This window comes from Ceratotherium simum, chromosome 29 (genome assembly GCF_057802395.1).
Source record: "Ceratotherium simum simum isolate JZ-2026a chromosome 29, ASM5780239v1, whole genome shotgun sequence".
Lineage (NCBI taxonomy): Eukaryota > Metazoa > Chordata > Mammalia > Perissodactyla > Rhinocerotidae > Ceratotherium > Ceratotherium simum.
In genome coordinates this window covers 36414805-36433712 of record NC_141928.1, presented here as the reverse complement: position 1 = coordinate 36433712, position 18908 = coordinate 36414805, and the positions used below count along the sequence as shown (strand labels likewise).

Sequence of the window (18908 nt, the reverse complement as noted above, 5' to 3'; positions counted from 1 at the left end):
TGGCTTTTCCTCTCCTGTAGGTAGCATAATGGCTAGAAACATAGCCTGGAGCTAGATGTACTGGGTTGCAATCCTGGCACTACCACTTACCAGCTGTGTGCACTTGAGTGAATTTTTAAAGCTGCTGTGCCTTCCTTTCCTCATCTGTAAAATGAGGGTGATGAAAATAATACTACCAGCCTCATGACGTTGTTGTGAGGACTGAGTTCAGATGTCTATAAAGCGCTCAGAACAGTCTGGCCCACAGTGAATGCTTTCTGAGTAGTAGCTGTTGTTACCCTTTCCGTCTCAACTGCACTGTCTCCTCTTTCAGGGAGGCCCTTCCTGTCACTCTGTGAGGACAGGCCATCCCTTCAACGCCCCCTTGTTACTCTCCGTCTCACGAGCCTGTGTGTCTTTCATAGCGACCCCCACTTTATCCTTCTCTCTTTATTTCCCCCTTGTCTCTCTCAGGGCCCTGTGAGCTCCCTGGGGGCAGGGACTCCGGCTGCTCTTGCTCACAGGGTACCCCCAGCACCTGGCTCGGGGTCTGGGGTACAGCAGGGCTCAGTGGAGAGTTGTCAAATGAATGAATAGTTCAAATTAAATAAACGTGTAATGAATCTTGTGGGCTATTTCCTTAGAATATGAGCCGCCTGAGTACCAGGACCCCGTTTGTCTTGTTCGTCGTTCTATCCCGGCACCTAATAGCCCCTGGCACATGGTAGGCACCCAGTGAACAGTTGTTCAATGAAAGCATTAATTCTAATGAATTGTATAATTGGTTATTTTCAGTCTCCACATTCCCCCCACCCCAAGAACGCAAGCGTGATGAGCCGAGGGTCCGTGTCTGTGGCTTTTCGCTCTACCCCTGCTGTATTAGCTCAAGGCCCTGCACAGAGGAGCTGCTGGATAAATAACAAAATGAAAAGCGAGCAGGAGTAGACATGGTGGGGAGGACTCACCCCAAACCCTGGGATTGGAGCTCCAGATTTTACCGAAAACTCGGAAGGTCAGGGAAGCACAAGGGGCATCTGGATTACAGAACTTGGCAAGGATTGTGTGGTCCGAGGCATCCTGGAGGGCTGGCGGGGGAGGGGGGCCTTGACGGTGGGCTGGGTGTGCCCAGCGCGAGTGTGGGCACAAGGTGTTTTGAAGCAAAGCACTTGTGCCAGGAGAAGTGATTTCTGTGCAGCAGATAAAGGTTGTAGAGTCTCTGGATTTCATGGGGCCCTGAAACTCCCCTCGTCCCACCTGCACATTTGAAAAATGGGGAAACTGAGGCTGTGAGAGAGTCAGCAGCGGACCTGGGTGGACAGCCGGGGAGTCGTTGCTGGTGTCCGCTTCCTGGTGTACCACCCCCCGCCCCCCGGTGGAGGAGCTGCAGATGGGGTCGGGGAGGGGATCTGGGCGGCCCACAAACCAGTCCTGCTGGCCCTCCACGGAACGCCGGCCTGGCTGGGAGCCGGGAACAGCTCTCCAGACCCGCAGAGCTGGCTGCCTTCGTGGAAAACCTGGCTGACCCAAGGAGGATAGCTCGAGGCTATTCTTTTTTTTTTTTTTTTGTGAAGAAGATCAGCCCTGAGCTAACATCTGATGCCAATCCTCCTCTTTTTGCTGAGGAAGACTGGCCCTGGCTAACATCCGTGCCCATCTTCCTCCACTTTATGTGGGATGCCACCACAGCATGGCCTGACAAGCGGTGCGTCGGTGCGCGCCTGGAATCCGAACACGCAAACCCCGGGCCGCCCAAGCGGAGCACGCACACTTAACGGCTGCACCACCAGTCTGGCCCCAGCTCAAGGCTGTTCTATATCCATCCAGTGACAAGCCTAATAGGTTCATCGTCGTCATCGTCATCATCATCACCACCAGCAGCATCACCATCATCAAGTATTTACCTGAGGATTGTGGGAGTCCTTACAGGTTGGGTCAGTGGGGGTCTCAGCAGAGAGCGTGGAGAGGAGACCTTCCTGCTCCCACAGGCAGACTCGGGGCCATTCGCTGAGCGTTTCCTCCACACTGGGCCTGGAGCCAGCCTAGGCTGAGAGGAAACGGCACTCCAGTCCCCACAAGCCCTGACAGAATGTGGTGGGAGCCATCAACTGGTGCCAAGTCCTGAGGGATGTGGACCTTCATCCACTCTCATTCAAGTGGGGGATCAGAACAAAGCTCTACGTAGGATATTTTCATTAGAATTAGATTTGACTGCATGTGCTGGGGAAAAAAGTAAAATAAAATAAGAGAGACTTAATCAAGATGGAAGTTTAATTTCCTTTCATTCAGAAGAGCTTCGGGGTTAGGCATTCTAAGGGCTGGTAGGGCATCTTCCCTGGCATTGGGAATCACGACCACTTCCAGTTTTTTATTCTGCAATCCCTGCAATATGTCCTTGTCCTCATGGTCCAGCTGGCTGCAGAAACTCCAGTCATCACATCCACATTCCAACTAGTAAGAGGAAAGAGTCCAAGTTCCTCTTGTAGTGACTTAGAGTCACCACTCTCACGGAGGCACCTGCTGCAGGGGTATAATAAACCAGAGGTCTTAAATACTCACTGAGTGTTCATCCTAGTCATTGCCATCAGTCGTTTTCACAGTTGATTTTCTTTCTAGCCATTTTGTTTTTTATGTTTGTTTTGCCCTTTTCCAGATTCGCCTCTGCTGGAGGTTATGACACATTTTCCCCCAGACGATTTTGTTGTGTGTTCTGCTTGTATAGGTAATTGATCTTTGCTGTAAACAATTTAAACAATAACACAAAGTACAGTCACGCGTCGCTTACCGATGGGGATACGTTCTGAGAAATGCGTCCTTAGGCGATCTTATCACTGTGAATGTCACAGAGTGCTCTCCCACAAGCCTAGATGGCGTCACCGAGGCTCTATGGCGCTGATCTTACGGGACCACCACCGCACCGTGGGTCCGTCGTTGACTGAAATGTTGTATTCGGTGCATGACTGTAATTCAGTGACGCCCTCCACTGAGCGATGGGCACTGATCCCGTTCCAGTCAATATCCTTCTGGACATTTCTCTCTGCTCTTCCCACCCCTCCCCCCCTCTGCCATTACAGCCCTGGTCCATGTCACCATCATCGGGCCTGGACTATTGCAAGAGCCTCCTAACCATCTCCCGGCTTCCCTCCTCACCCTGCTCCAGGCTATTCTCGATCGATAGCCAAAGTGAGCAGGTTTTTTTTTAATTGAGGTGAAATTCACATAACATAAAATGAACCATTTTAAAGTGAACAGTTCAGTGCCATTTAGTGCATCCACAGCGTTGTGCAAACACCATCTCTATCTAGAGCCAAAACATTTCCAGAATAAAACCCCATACCCAATAAGCCGTTACTCCCCATTCCTTGCTGCCCCCAGCCCTTGGCAACCACCAGTCTTTCTATGGATTTACCTATTCTTGATATTTCCTATGAATTAAATCATGTAATATGTGACTTTGTGTGTCTGGCTTCTTTCACTTAGCATATTGTTTTTGAGACTCATTCATTCCCTTTTCTCGCTGAAGAATATTCCACAATTTGTTTATCCATTCATCCACTGATGATCAGTTGTTTCCAATATTTGGCTATTGTGTTTAGTGCTGCTATGAACATTCCTATGCAAGTATTTGTTTGAGGACTTGTCTTCAATTATTTTGGGTGTATACCTAGGAGTGGAATTGTTGGATCACATGGTAATTCTACATTTAATTTTTTGAAGAACTATGAAATTGTTTTCTAAAGAGGCTGCACCATTTTACATTCTCACCAGCAGTATACAAAGGTTCCAGTTTCTCCACATCCTCTCCTTTCCATCCACATCCTTTCCGTTTTGGTTTTTTGTTTTGATTATAGCCATCCTCGTGGGTGTGAAGTGGTTTCTCACTGTGGTTTTGAGTTGCATTTCCCTAATGACCAATGATGTTGAGCATCTTTTCATGTGCTCGTTGGCCGTATGTATATCCTCTTTGAAGAAATGTCTCTAAGTCTTTTGCACATTTTAAAATTGGTTTTTTTTGTTGTTGTTGAGTTGTAAAAGTTCTTTGTATATGCTGGATACTAGACCCTATCAGATATATGATTTGCGAATATTTTCTCCCATTCTGTATGTTGTCTTTTCACTTTCTTGATAATATCCTATGATGAACAAAAGTTTTAAATTTTGATGAAGTCCAATTGATCTGTTTTTTCTTTTGTTGCTTGTTCTTTGTTGTCTTATCTAAGAATACATTGCCAAATCTAAGGTGATGAAGATTTACACCTATGTTTTCTTCTAAGAGTTTTATAGTTTTGTCTATTATTGTATTTAAGTCGTTGACCTGTTTTCATTTCATCTTGCACGTAGTGTAGGATAGGGATCCAGCTTCGTCTTTTTGCATGTGGGTATCCAGCTGTCCCAGCACCACTTCTTGGAGAGGCTGTTCTTCCCCCATTGGATGGACTTGGCACCCTTGTCAAAAATCAATTTGCCATAGATATATGAGTTTACTTCTGGACTCTCAGTTCTGTCCTAATGTCAGTGCCACACTGTTTAACTCTGCAGTAATTTTTGAAATCAGGAAGTCTGAATCCTCCAACTTTGCTCTTTATCAAGATTGTTTTGGCTATTTGGGGCCCCTTGTAATCCCAGATGAATTTGAGGATTGGCCTTTCCATTTCTGCAAAAAAAAAAAAGGCCCTTGGAATTTTGATGAGGATTGCATTGAATCTGTAGATTGCTTTGGGCAGTATTGCCATCTTAATATTGTCTGCCAACCCATGAACTCGGGACATTTTTCCATTTATTTAGGTCTTCTTTAGTTTCTTTCAGCGGTGTGTTGCAGTGTTTCATGCACAAGTCTTTCACCTCCTTGGTTAAATTTATTTCTAAGTATTTTATTCTTTTGGGTGCTCTTGCAGATGAAATTATTTTCCTAATTTCCCTTTCAGATTGTTCATTGCTGGTACAGAAACACCGCTTATTTTTGTATGTTGATCTTGTACCCTGCAGCATTGCTGAATTCACTTACCAGTTCTAACAGTTGTTTTGTGGAATCTTTTCTGTTTTCTACATATGAGATCATGTCATCTGTGAACGATGATGTTGCTTCTTCCTCTCCAGTCTGGATGCCATTTATTTCTTTGTCTTGTCTTTTCACCCTGACTTGGACTTGCAGTGCAAGGTTGAATGGCGGGAGTGAGAGCAGGCATCCTTGTCTTATGATCTTAGGGGTTCGTTTCCTCATCTGTCAGGTCCCAGCTCATAGGCCATCATCTCAGTGAGGCTTCCCTGACCACCCCACCCAAAACAGCAGCGCCCCCTTACCCACAGCCCCGCCAGGGACTGCCTGGTCCTTTGCTCTGCTCTCTTCTCCTCCACAATGCTGACTTATCATCCTCTCCTCTCACTAAGTTTTAAATTGGTCACTGCTATTCCTCAGCTTCTAGAAAAGTGCCTGGCACATGGGAAGCATGCAATAAATATCTATCGCATGAATAAATAAATATATACATTTATTAATAAATAATAATAATAATATATGTACATGGAATTCCATATACATGGAATTAAAATGCTCGTGCTATTTTGTAAACTTGCTTTTCACAGAACATTTTGTCTTGGGCATTTTCCTTCTTGGTAAGTGGAGATCTCCATCATCCTTTATAGTAACTGCTGGAACCCCATCGTATGGATTCCTCAACAGTCCCCACTGGCAGGCACTGTGGTGACCTTGTGTGTGCCTCTTTGCTCCCTTGTTCTGTTATGAGTCTGCCACTTTAAAAATAAAATGTCCTGGGGCTGGCCCAGTGGCATAGTGGTTAAGTTTGTGCGCTCTGCTTTGGCAGCCCGGGGTTCGCAGGTTCAAATCCCTGGCTCGGACTGACACATTGCTCATCAAGCCACGCTGTGGCAGCGTCCCATATACAAAAAATAGAGGAAGGTGGGCACAGATGTTAGCTCAGAGCCAATCTTCCTCAGCAAAAAGAGGAAGATTGGCAACAGATGTTAGCTCAGGGCCAATCCTCCTCAACAACAACAACAAAATGTCCCATGAGGCAAGGATACACTTTTGCTTCCTAGTCCTCTTAATAATCTGAGTGTATTTTATTTACTTTGTTTAGAAATGTTTCTAAGTTCTTCTCTCATATCAGAACCCATGGTTAGGGTTTCCCAGACCCTGGCATTCTATTGTATTTCTCTTTTGTGCATTTTTCTTTTCTTTTTCTACTTACAGGTTGTTTAAATTAATGACCCATGTTTTCAATCAGGAGCAGGCTAGTCTGACCAAGTTATAAAGTTGTTCTTTTCAAATGTGGAAGGTGCTTTGTTGGAAACCTTTGATTCCTATTCTTTGGGGAAGTTTTGCACTGGGGCCCCAGAGGGAGAAACCCCGAGGGAGCCTCAGCATCGAGGGATCCACAGGGTTCTGGGACGGTCCCCCCGGGGCCCTCGCCAGAGGCTGCCCCAGCACAGCCACATGCCCTGTAACAGCACTCGTGTGTTTGCAGGAAAAGTCTGGGTCCCCAAGCAGAAGCCGATGGCTCCCGTGCTGGAAAGCGTGACGCTGGAGCCGGAGCTGGAGGAGGCCTTGGCAAACGCTTCGGATGCAGAGCTCTGCGACATCGCAGGTAATTCCAGAAGCTTCCTCAGAAAGGTTTGATCCACGTCTGCAGGGAGCTTTGGATGGTTTATTTCAACATGAACACCCTCTCTGTTTCTAACAAGGACTAGAGGAGACCAAGAATATAAAAATAGAAATGCATTATCAAAAACCAAAATGAGGAAAATAGAGATAAAACCACCCCAACCCATCACACCAGGAGCCATCTGTTGTTGCCATGAGACCCCATCCAGTGGCATGCGGAAGCATCCCAGGGAGGCCAGCAGGGGCCCTTTACCAGCCGCTGCATGCAGCCCTGCCCAAGCCACCTGGGAGGAGAGAAGGGAGCGGCACAGACAGAGGGCTGGGGCATCTCGGGTTCAGGAGGCTTACAGAAGGCTGGGGCAAAGTCGTCTGATTTTACAATTTTGCACAGCTCAGAGAACCGCGCTTTGAGGTGATCAACACGTAGCTCGTATTTGTACAACATCCTCCATCTTCATGTGTGTTTCCATATGATCTTCACAAACAGCCCCTAAAACTCCAGAAGGTGGTCTGATACGCAGAGCCCTTCGCCACCTGCCCCGTCTCCTTATTACGGTCTAGTCCCTGCTCCATGTGCCCTGTTTTCCATCCCCACCGAGGGTCAGGCTCTGGCCACAGCAAACACCCCGCATGCCAACTGTTGTACTGGGCTCCCTGGGCCGGGGGCTGGGAGTGGTCTTTTTATTCTGCAGACTTGGGGGCTGCTAACCATCACCCAGATGATGTCAGGAGGGTGGTGGGGGTGGAGAGAGACTCAAGGAAGCGGGAACAGGAGAGGAAAGATGGGACCTGTGACTGTCTGGCTGTGACGGTGAAGTCGGGGGAGGAGTCAAGGAAGGTTCCAGATTTCCAGCTCTAGAGAGACTAAGTGGATGTTGCTGCCATTAATGAAGGTGGGTATATTCATCTGCTTGGGCTGCCATAACAAAATACCACAAGCTGGGTGGCTTAAACAATGGAAATTTATTTTCTCACAGTTCTGGAGGTTAGAAGTCCAAGATCAAGGTCTCAGCAGGTTTGGTTTCTTCTGAGCCATCTCTCCTTGGCTTGCAGATGACCACATCTCACTGTGTCCCTGTGTCCCACTGTGTCCACTGGTGTGCCTTTGTGTGTCCTAATCTCCTCTTCTTATAAAGACACTAGTCAGATTGGATTAGGGCCACTCTAACAAACTCATTGTAACTGAATCATCTCTTTAAAGACCTTATCTTCAAATACAGCTACAAATTCTAAGATATTGAGGATTTGGACTCAACATGTGAATTTTGGAGGGACAATTCAGCCCCTAACAGTCGGGGGGGGAGCAGGTTTAGGGAAAATACCGAGTTCGGTTTGGGACCTTTGGAGTCCGAGGTGCCTGTGGGCCACCCAGGTGGGGACAGTTGTACATCAATGCAGTTCTGCGAGGGGTCCACGCTAGAGCCCTTGTGGCATCATTAGCGTAGAGACGAGGGCATCATTAGCATTGTCAAGCTCCAGGCAGAGGACATGACAAGAGTAGGGGCCTGGGGCCCTGGAGGCAAGTGCCCTGGCCAGGGTAGAAGCCTTTGAGAGATGAAGAGTGGAAATTGGGCAAAGCCCACAATGGGGGCCAGTTTGCTACAAATGGGCTGGGAACCAAAGGCCAAATCAAGATGGGCAGAACCTAATGCAAGAGCTAGGGAGACAGAGCAAGGGTTCAGGGCTGGCTGGGAGACTCAGAGATACGTGAGGCCAGAGGCCAGGTGAGGCCAGCAGTGCCGGGGGCTCAGCCGGCTGCAGCCGTCTTCCGCCTCATCCCCTCCTCCTGCTTCCCGTGGGTGGGTGCGTGAGTCCTGAGGGCCTTCATGGGGGGGGGGGCTCTCATCTGTAGTGTGACCATGGGGGAGGGGCAGTGAGAAGACTCGAGTATGCACGAGGGGTGACACTAGGTGGTGGTGGCCAAAGCCAGATTGCAGGGACCCCAGGAATGAGTGGGGAGAGCCAATGTGTAGACTCTGAGTCCAAACAACCCTTTCCTCCGGAGGCAGAAAATCTGAGAAAGAACAAAGGACAGTGGCTTGAAGAGTGTCAGGGCTGAGAGAGAAAGGTTTTCATTTCCACTGTGAAGTACAGAAGCGGCGAGTATTTCACCCAGATGGAAACGGAACACTGACCTTGGGGAACTTCATTGGTTTGCTTTGCAGTTCAAGATTTGTTTTGTCAAAAGCCACACAAGTCATATTGAATCCCACATTATGCTCATATATTTCGACCGAACCACTTCCCTGATGGGGGTCCCCGTGACTGATCTGTGCGGCAGGGAGGAGGTGGGCGACACCGTTGTCCAGCATCTCCACACTGACTCACGGAGCTGTTTTTATCCTGGTCCTTCTCCTCTGATCACCCTCCATGACGTCACTCCCCTCATTGGGCAGCTCAGGGGGATTATCAAATAACTCCGCTGTCAGAACCGCCAGTTCCTGTGCCAAAATAGAACTGCAGTATTGTGCTAAGTTTCTGTGTTGATTTCTTAAAACCATTTCTCTTTATTTTTGTTGGCGTGGCTAATTATTAATATCTGTTCGTGATACCATACCCTTCCGACGTCTGGAAAGGGCAGGGGAGCTGTAAGTCGACACTAATATTAACTGCTAACCTTGGGCACCTGTCATTGTATATCAGCCACTTCTTGGCCACCAACTATGTCCCAGATGCTGTGGGAGTTGCTCCCAATACCTGGGTGCATTTATTAGGATTGCAGGAATCCTAAGAAGTAAATTTTATTGTTGTCCACATTTTACAGATGGAGAAAGTATGCATGGTGAGATTAAATGTCTTGCCCACGGGGTCTGAACCCAGGCAGCTTCGTTCTGGGGCCCACTGGCAGCATCACCATCCAGTGCAGCCTCGATAAAGCTCTCCTGGGTGGGGGAGGTGGAGACAGGGTGGTGAGAGGGGATGCTCGGCCAAGACTCATGGAGTTGGCTGGGGGAGGATTGGCCGCATTAGGAAAGGCTCTGGATGTCACGCTAAGGCGTTGACACTTGGGCCTAGGAGGGTCCTGGGGAGGCTGGATGAAAGCAGGGTTTGGGCAGAGAGGCGGTGGTGTTGGGAGGATGAGCATGTAGGAGGCAGACTCCAGGTAAGGCCAAGGCCTGAGGTGCAGAGGGGAACTCCGTCTGAGATGCGGCTCCTCCGAGAGACCAGCTGTTCGTAGTGCTGGGTCAGAGGCTCAGGTGCTGAGATGACGCCACCAGGCGTCCTGGCCTGGGGCACCAGAGAACAGAGCCGGTGCTGCAGGGAGATCTGCTCCGCCAGGGCGCTGTAAGAGGTGGAGACGGGGCATCTTGTCGGAGCGCCCCCCAGAGAGCTGAGGGGGGAGTTCCAAGCCTGTCCTGATTAGGGGAAGTGTGGATGACTCCTTAGAGAAACAGAAGTGGAGAGAGGAGGGCGCAGGGTCTGCAAGTTGTCTCTAGTCTTCAACTCGACTCCCAGGCAGAGGGTTGCCATTAACTTCCCTTCATTTGTCCACTCATTCACACACGCAACACCATTCATCTGGGGCCTCCCCACTGTGTGCCAGGCTCCCCACTGTGTGCCAGGCTCCCCGCTGTGTGCCAGGATCCAGACGAGTCCTGGCGAAGGATCAGAAGAAAAGAGCGCGGTCCCTGCCCCTGCGGAGCCAACTTTAAACAAAGACTCAGGCCCGTGTGAAATGACAAGTGAGAGTGAGGGTCATAACAGAAGGAGGACAGGGTGCAAGAGGGGGGCGTGGTTGGGGGGGCCGGGGAGCTGAAGGGGAGGGAGGAGGAGTAGGGGTGACCTTGGGGGAGAGCACCCCAGGCAGGGACATAGCAGGAGCGGCTGGGAGCTGGAAGAGGCACCCCCCTGAGCCGCTTGCTTCACAGGCTTGATATTTGGCGATGATAGGACCTGTGGGCGGACACCCAGCAGAGGTGTCACGCTGACTCAGGTGTGACCCGAGTAAGGCAAGGCCCCTGAACCCTCGTTTGTACATTTGTTTCCTTGTTTGTGCATCATTCCTGTGTGCGTTCTTTCCCTCATGGAGTCAGCGTGCATTGTTGAACTCCTGCCGTGTGCTAGGATGAATCAGGACCAGTCCCTTCCCTCGGGGGCCCAGGATGTGATGAGGAGGACTGACCAGAAGCATCTACTTCTGCATGAGCAGTGTCGCCGCAGGGCGAGGAGCAGAACGCACAGGCCCCTGACAGTGCTAAGTTCTCAGCATATGGCCTTGGATTGTAGCCCAGAGGCCACTGGGAGTCACTGCGAGCACTTGGCATTATCGGTGCCTCTCCTCCCCGTCGGGGATGTGATCCTGGCTCACCTTTAGGGACCCTCCAGGTGGGGCAGGACCCAAGAAGGAATTGGGGGTAGGAGACTCACCCTTCAGAGGGGCCAACCCCCAGGCCACCCCCAAGGGCAGTTGGCACCCCTAGCTCTTGTGACTATCCGAGGCAGTCCTCGCCAGCCCACCCCCCCCCACCCCCACCCACACCCCTCGCTTCTGCTGTACTTTCATGTCCTTAGGCACCTGATCTCCCCAGTCCTGGGCGGGAGCCATCTCCTCCCACCTGTTCCTAGGACGCAGGAAAACACCTTCCCGCTGTCTGCCCAGAGCTGCCCTGGCAGCTGGCAGCTGGAGCAGCCATGGATGTGTGCCGCTATCTTTCTCATCCTAAGTGGAATTAAGAACTGAGTGAGCCCTGCCAAGGCAGAGGGAGGAAGAAGAACTCGATGTTCTTTTTCAGAGTTCAAAAATAGTTCTTTTTTGAGTTTTGAGGAAGATCTAGACTTTAAAAAAAAAAAAAAAAATCATGTTCCTCGGCGCTAAATTCAGCCTTGCCAATAGCTACAAAGAATGAAGCAGCAGGCAATGTTGATGTGCTGTTTTCCTCCATCACTCACTCCTGCTGACGTGGAGTGTGCAAAACCACGCAAGAGGAAAGTCACGACTTGGTGGCCAGGGATGACTGGCCTCGGAGCCCCAGGTGACCAAAGGGATGACTGGCCCTGGAGCCCCAGATGACCAAAGGGATGACTGACCTCGGAGTCCCAGCCATCTGCTCAGCAGTGGAGGTTGAGCTTGGTCCCTCCCCCTCCCTCACTCCCCTTCCTCCCTCCTTCCTTCTTGAAACCCGAGTTTCCTTGAACTGCAAAAGGGTTTTCTTTCTTCCTAGGCCCGCTATTGACATGTATTACCTCCTAGAACAAACGCTATCTGTCCTTGGAATTCTGACACTGAGGGGAAATGTTAGAACTTCAGAACTGCTGGTGACCTGGTGTGCAGAGGAGTGGGTGGGATTTAGAAGCCAGGCGAGTCCTCGCTGGAGGATCTTTGACGAACCATTTCCTTCTTGAGCCTGCTGGAAAAATGGGGAGTGGACAGCACCTGCCCTGGATGCTCGTTGTAAAAATCCAGCAGGATCAAAGGTGAGACGTTGCGTGGCCGTTAACGTCCTATGTGAAGGTGAGAGATTAGCGTTCAGACACCCTCCATTGTACAGGTGAGAAAACCGAGGCCCCAGAAGAGGAAGTGAGCTGGCAGGGTTACTAGCCAGTCAGTGCCAAGGCCCGGGCTGGCCCAGGTCTCCTTCCTCTGTCCCCTGGCACTTCCTTGTGACCTTCCTGCCTCTGCCCACCTTTCTGGACCAAGACAGGAAGCTATCATCCGAGCACAAAATGCATTTTCCATTTTCCACCTTTGCATACACTCTAAGCGAGACTAGCCAGTCATATGAGGTTACATCTTTCCTATGATTCCCAGCCACCTTTCCAAGCTGTTTTTCCAAGCTGGAATCCCAGCAGCAGCCCAGAACGACCAGGAGCTGCTCCGCTTGTGGGAGCTGGGAGAGCAGCTGAGGAAGGTGACCGCACTGATCTGATTCACCTGCCGCTGACTCAGGCCGCAGCTCCCGCTGCCCCCTCACACGCAGCCGGAATTAAAGCCCAGGGAGCTCGGAAAAATGCAGCTGCCTCTCTCCCCACCAGTTCTCCTGAGCGACGAGCAGGCGAGACTAATTTTAGCAGAGAAGACTCTGAGAATGTGAGAAACAGAGGGGACTGGGAGATCATCTCATCTTGTGGTTCTCAGCCCCCACTGTGCATCAGAATCATCCAAGGAGATTAAAAATATATCTCCGGAGATTTGGATCCGTCAGTCTAGGAGGAGCATTGACATTTCTTAAAGCTCCCGGCTGATTTGCTCGTGCAGCCATGATCAAGAACCAATGGTCTCGTCTCACCCCTCGTTTCACAGAGGAGGCTGAAGCCCAGAGAGGAGAAGGGACTTGCTCAAGGTCACACAGCATCCAGGGCATAGTCTGGATGGACTGGAACTTGGGTCTCCTGGCTCTTCACTAAGGGCTCTTGTCTTGTCTCTCTAACTAGAAATCATGTATAATGAAATGGCTGGGGGAATAAAAAAAAATCAGCAAATATTTACCAAATGCCATATTCTAGAAGAGGTGGAAGAGAGATAATATTCTTCCCTGACCTCCGGAAGCCCACAGTCCAGTAGGGGAAGAACACGTGTACCCAGATATCTCTAACACTGTGTAGACTGTATGCTGTGATGAGGACACCAGGTGCTGCCAGAGGTGTCCTGTAGAGAGGGAGAGGGAGGAATCCAAGAGGACTCCCTGGAGGAGGAAGTCTCGACAGATGGAAGGTAGACTTGTTAGGTCAAATGCAGGATGCTCAGCTGGATTTGAATTTCAGATAAACAATGGATAAGTTTTTAATATAAGTAGGTTGGAACATACTTACACTAAAATGTTCATTGTTTGTCTGACATTCCAATTTAACTGGGTTCCTGTATTTTTATTTGCTAATTCTAGCAACTCTACTGGGGGGGATTTCAGCAGCCGGCACTGCAAACAAAGAGAGCATTGCCAGCAGAGGGGACAGCACTGGCAAAAGCAGGAGAATCTGCTGAGCAGTGACCGTTTGTGTCACCAGAGCAGAAAGGGTGTGGCCGAGGGACAAGGCTGTTGAAGCAGGGCCAGTCCAGGGAGGCCAGGAAAGCCAGGCTCTGGGGTCACAAGCCACCGTCCTCCCACCTGGAAGGCTGAAATAGCCTCACAGTTCCCCCATGTCTTTCCCTGCCCTCTGTGGTCAGTTCTCCACACACAGCCAGAGTAACAGTGACCGAACTCGAGTCAGACCATCTCAGTCCCTGCTAAGGCCTCGGTGGCTTCCCAGGCCGCACCTAGAAAAAGACATCCAAACTCCTCCTCTCAGCCTGGAAGACCCTGCAGGATCTAACCTTGCCTGTTTGAGTAAAATCTACCCCAAAGGGTTGTTGTGAGGATGCAGGGGAAAGCATCAGGCAGTGTTCCCAACCTTGGCTGCCCAGTGAAACCACCTGAGGAACTTTAAAAAAGGCAGATGCCTGGGCCCCAGCCCCAGAGATTGTGGTTTAATTTGTCTGGGGTCAGCCAGGGCATCGGAGTTTCAAAAGATTCCCCGTGATTCCAGTGGGCAACCAGACTGAGAATCACCGATGGACGGCACACTCTGGCCGGAGCAAGCGCTCAGAGAGTGGGGGTGTTGCTGTCCACTCCGTGTCCAATTCATCTCTGTCCATCTGCTTCCCCTTCCCCCCTGGCCTTCTGCTCCCTGAGCCTAGGACTTCCCCACCCGCCATTCGCTCTGCCCAGAATGTTCTACCTCCCTTCTCTTCACTTGGCCAACACTTACTCATTCCTCCCATCCCAAGTCCCTCTGTTCTAGTCTCCCAGAACACACTGAACTTTTCCTTTACAACACTTATCAGAGTCTGTGCTTCTGTTTTAAATTGTGTGGGTACCTGGTTAGCGTCTCTCTCCCCCAGCAGACTGTTAGCTACGAGGGCAGGGATGCTGTCTTTCTTGTTCTCTGCTGTGCCCCCCAGAGCTGAGCACGTAACGCCAACAGTCAATAAATAACAAATGAATGGACAAAAGGATGACTGAGCACAGGAGTGATGTGGTCAGATTTGCATTTCCAGAAAGATCTTTCTGGCTGCTCTGTGCCGAATGCTGGGGGGTGGGAGGGTAGGAAGAGACTGCGGCCAGGACACCAGTGATTACACAGCTGTGATAATAGAGCCAAGAAATGACAGGGCCTCAACCAGGACAGAGGTGATGGAGTGGGAGGTAGGACAGGTGAGAGACACTGTATAGAAGGGTGGGGATTTGGGGGGCTGCCATGTGACTGGGGTTCTACCCTGAGGGATAGGCAAGATGACAAGATGAAAGGTGACCCAAAGGAAGACACTGGGAAAGAGGAGTTCTGTTTTGGCCAAATTGGGTTGGACAAATTGGTGGGACATCGGGGGACATCTAGGAATCTGAGGCTGGGGCCTAGAAGAGTCTAGGCTGGGTATAGAGATTTGAGACTCACGTCAATAGACGTGAGAGTAAAACTCAAATAAAATTTTAAAGTTTTCATGCAAATGTTTCTTGCCATTTCTGTGAGCAAAAATTCCTGGGGTGTGGAATATCAGTGCCCAGGAGGCTCTTCTGTCTGAGAGAGGCGAGTCATGGGCCCTTCCCCTGTCCCCGCAGCTATCCTGGGCATGCACACGCTCATGAGCAACCAGCAGTACTACCAGGCCCTGGGCAGCAGCTCCATCGTGAACAAGGAGGGACTCAACAGTGAGTACGCGGCCCTGACGGCCCGGCTTCAGCACCCCCACCCCCAGCGAGCACCTCTTGGAAGTGAGAGCTGTTCACACTTCTTGCTTCCCCTGCCCACTCGTGCTTTCTGGCAGAAGTTTTAAATATTAAGTAGCCAAATCTATCCACTTTTCCCTATTACTCTCCTGGGATTTGTGTCTTGTTTACGCAGGCCTTCTCCATCCCAATATTATAAAAATGTCCTCCTATATTTTCTTCTGAAAGTTTTAGAGCTTTACTTCTTATATTAAACTTCTTAGCCCACCTGGAGTTCATGTTTGTGTGTGGTGTGAGATGAGATCAAGCTGTCATTATTTAATGGATATCTCATTGTCCCAGCACCACTGTTTGCAAAGATCATCCTTTCACCACTGGTTTGGGACTCCACTTTGATCGTAAATTTCCACGTATCTGCATGGGTCTGTCTCTGGTCCCTCTTCTGTTCCACAAGTCTCCTCGTCCTTTCCTGTGCCAACGTTGCATTGTCTTAATTGCTCCACTGTATTGTTCCAAGCTGGCGTTTTGGCCCCAGAGAGAAATGAGGGTGCCAAAAGAATCACCAGCCCTCCCTCTGGAAGGCTTACCCATTTCGCAGGTTTCATTTTATCCTCACAACAGCCCACTGAGCACAGGTAAAGGGACTGTTCACACTCTACAGATGAGGACACCGAGGTTCAGAGAGTCCACTAAGGAATTCACCAGTTCTGTGGGACGTCAAAGGCAGATCCCAGCAGGGCCTAAACCCCTGGCTTCAGTGCAGGGCGTCTCCGATGCATCGCCCCCGGGGCCTAGCCTTCACACGTCCCTGACCCTGCCGCCACTTCCTTCCAGTGTTCTTCTGTTGAGGGAACGTAATCCCCGTTTCTGTGAGCCCACCTCGCTTTTGTCTGTCACCCTAGGTGTGATCAAACCTACACAATACAAGCCTGTGCCCGACGAGGAACCAAATTCAACAGACGTAGAGGAAACGCTGCAGCGGATAAAGAACAACGACCCGAAACTTGAAGAGGTTAACCTCAACAACATCCGGGTAAAGTCTGTTATTGCGCTTCACCTGTGGGATGGGGGAAAGCCATGCCCCGTGTCACCCGGGTGCAGACGGCCCAGGCTTGGCTGTGCAGAGAGAACAAGGTCCTGCTTGGGCTCTGGGTGCTTCTGGACCAGGGATTGGGGCAAAACCTTGAAGAGGGGCGGACAGTGTAAGCCAGCGCATCCAGAGTCCTGGTTTCTTTCAGAGGTCTGACATCAGGCCCAGATGTTCACCCCAGGCCAACCCAGCTTCGACTCTGGAAGCCTGCCATGTTATTCAAAACACTGAGAGCTTCTCCAAGATGTAATCGTGAGTCAGACACACACGGCTGCTCAGGACCTCAAAGCTGGAAAAGCGCAGTGCCCACCAGGCCCAGGGGCTCGTGGGGGGGCCCACCCCTGACAGTGCTGCTACTGCGTCGTGCACAGAGTCAGCCTCATTCCGCAGCCCTGCAAGGGAGCTGCCGGCCCAAATGTCCAAAGGCATATTCCAAGCTGTCGGCCCACGTCTCCCCACACATTTCCCATGTGACCACCAAGGGCGGAGAGGGACAGATGGACAGGCAGTCGTACCCTGGACAGGCTGCAGGAGGAATTCAGAAGCAGGCCCAGCTGCCCGCCCACCTGCTCAGCCCAGAGGCCAGTGGGATCAGCCCTGGGAGGGTGTGGGGGGAAGACAAGCAGCAGCCCCTCACTCCCCGGCTCCTCTTTCCTCTCTTCTCCGCTTGCTTTTAAGTGACTGCCAGCCCCTTGGCACAATCAGATCGGAAACCTGCGCCCTCGGTGTTCTCTTCCACCTGGCCTCCCCGGGCTCCGCTCCCACGGGGAGCTAAAGTGACGCTCTGAAATGAGAGAGCCGTAAAAACACAGCCAGTTTCTCTCTCGGGCCTCCGCTGTCTCCTGCGTGCCCAGTGGGAGACACTGGCACAATTCTGAACTGTGCACGTGGACGGTGCCTGCCGGCTCGAACCAGGGGCCTCAGGCAGGGGCTCAGCCCTCTCCAGGCCTCAGTTTCCCCTCTGCACATGAGGCAGTTGGACTAGATTGGTGGTTTTCACCTGAGGAGGTTAAAAAATATATACCGGTGCCCAGACCCCCCTAGAGATCCTGGTTGTGTTGGTCTGGAGCAGGCCGAGCATCACCATTCTGTGAAGTTCCCCAGGGGCCTCTGCCGTGCAGTGGAGCTGAGACCCTCTGGGACAGATGTCTCTTAGAGGTCATCTCGTGCAACCCCCCCACCTCACTTTTCCAGAAACAGGCCCAGAGGGGAAGAGATTTCCCCTGAGTCACAAAGTGAGTCAGAAACATTGCCGATGGCCAGGGTGGAGGCCCAGCCCCTGCCCACCCCGCACCCCGGGCCTGAGCTCTTGGCACCACATGCCTCTGCATGCTCTGCCTTGATGTTTTCCTTCCCCTCCGGTCTCCATGTGTACAAAGAGAGAGTTGCGGGTCCTATCTGAAATTTTCAGGAATTTTCTCAATCTGTTTACCAGAAAGTTCTCCCCAAACTTCAGCCATATGGGGCAAAGCTAGAACCTTTGCCCATTCAGCTGTGTGATCAGAGACTTGGAGGAATGGAGCTGCATGTGTGAGAGGGTTACCGCCCCATCTGTCTGCCCAACCTGCCTCTGGAGGGGGCTGCTGGTCACTGGCTGCCTTTCTCTCTGCAGAACATCCCCATACCCACCCTCAAGGCGTATGCAGAAGCCCTGAAAGACAACTCATATGTGAAGAAGTTCAGCATCGTGGGGACACGGAGCAATGACCCCGTGGCGTTTGTATGTACCATTCTGTTCTGCTGCATTGAGAATTGGGAGCATAGAAACAGAAGGGCTGATGCTTGTGGCCTCAGGATTGCCCGTGTCCCATTGACGGAGTGGGCTGGTGGTGGTGTAGTAAAGCCACTGGGCTAGGAGCCAGGAGAGGACATGGACAGAAGGGCCGGTACCTGGAAACCCTCTGTACATTATCCTAGTTAATCTCCACAACCACCCCAATCCCAGGGGTGCAGGTCTCCCCAATTTGGACATGAAGAACCTGGGGTGCAGGGAGATCAGCCAACTTGCATCATCCAAATTTGCATGGCAAGCGAGAGGTGGAGCTGAGATTTAAATGCAAGTCACGTTCAGCCTAAAGCCAGATTTCTCTCCAGTCAGCACCTCACATTTGGACAAGGGCCTGCCTCTCCCTGGGCCTGTTTCTCTATATCTAAAATCAATGTCTTCATCAGTGGGTCCCGATGACCAATTGTGTTTGTTTTTTACCCATGTCTTAAAGATATAGCTGATCAAATTAAATTGTACATATTATGAAGTAGCCATTGTTTCTTTTTTTTTTCAACATTCAACACATATTTATTGAGAGTCTCTTTGTACTCAGCACTGAATTAGGCTCTGAGATTACAACTGTGACCAAGACAGTCATAGCTCCCACTTCCTTGAACAGAACAATCCATTTGGCCATGTAAACAACTGAAGGATAACAGTACAGTGTGATCACTACAACATTAATAGCAGATAAAAAGTGCAAGAATTAGCTTCCCAGGCGTGGTAATTAACCAGTTAGTAGCAATCAGTTTGTTGATTATCCATAAAATAACTTGCTGGGGTTTTGATTGGGATTACATTGAATCTTATGGA

The 18908-nt window shown here is 50.6% G+C and overlaps 1 protein-coding gene across 4 annotated transcripts in view; it reads left to right on the top strand.

Annotated features, from left to right (window-relative positions):
- The window catches only part of TMOD1 (tropomodulin 1), an 84357-nt gene that overhangs the window by 40822 nt on the left and 24627 nt on the right, over positions 1–18908 (top strand). For 2 of the 4 annotated variants that reach the window (XM_087419438.1, XM_087419441.1), the window contains exons 4-8: positions 2630–2698; positions 6462–6581; positions 15130–15219; positions 16140–16270; positions 17940–18047. In XM_087419438.1, coding sequence (XP_087275564.1) covers positions 2630–2698; positions 6462–6581; positions 15130–15219; positions 16140–16270; positions 17940–18047 — 518 coding nt within the window. The remainder of the gene's footprint in view (positions 1–2629; positions 2699–6461; positions 6582–15129; positions 15220–16139; positions 16271–17939; positions 18048–18908) is intronic. The other 2 variants (XM_087419440.1, XM_087419439.1) reach the window with 2 other exon arrangements.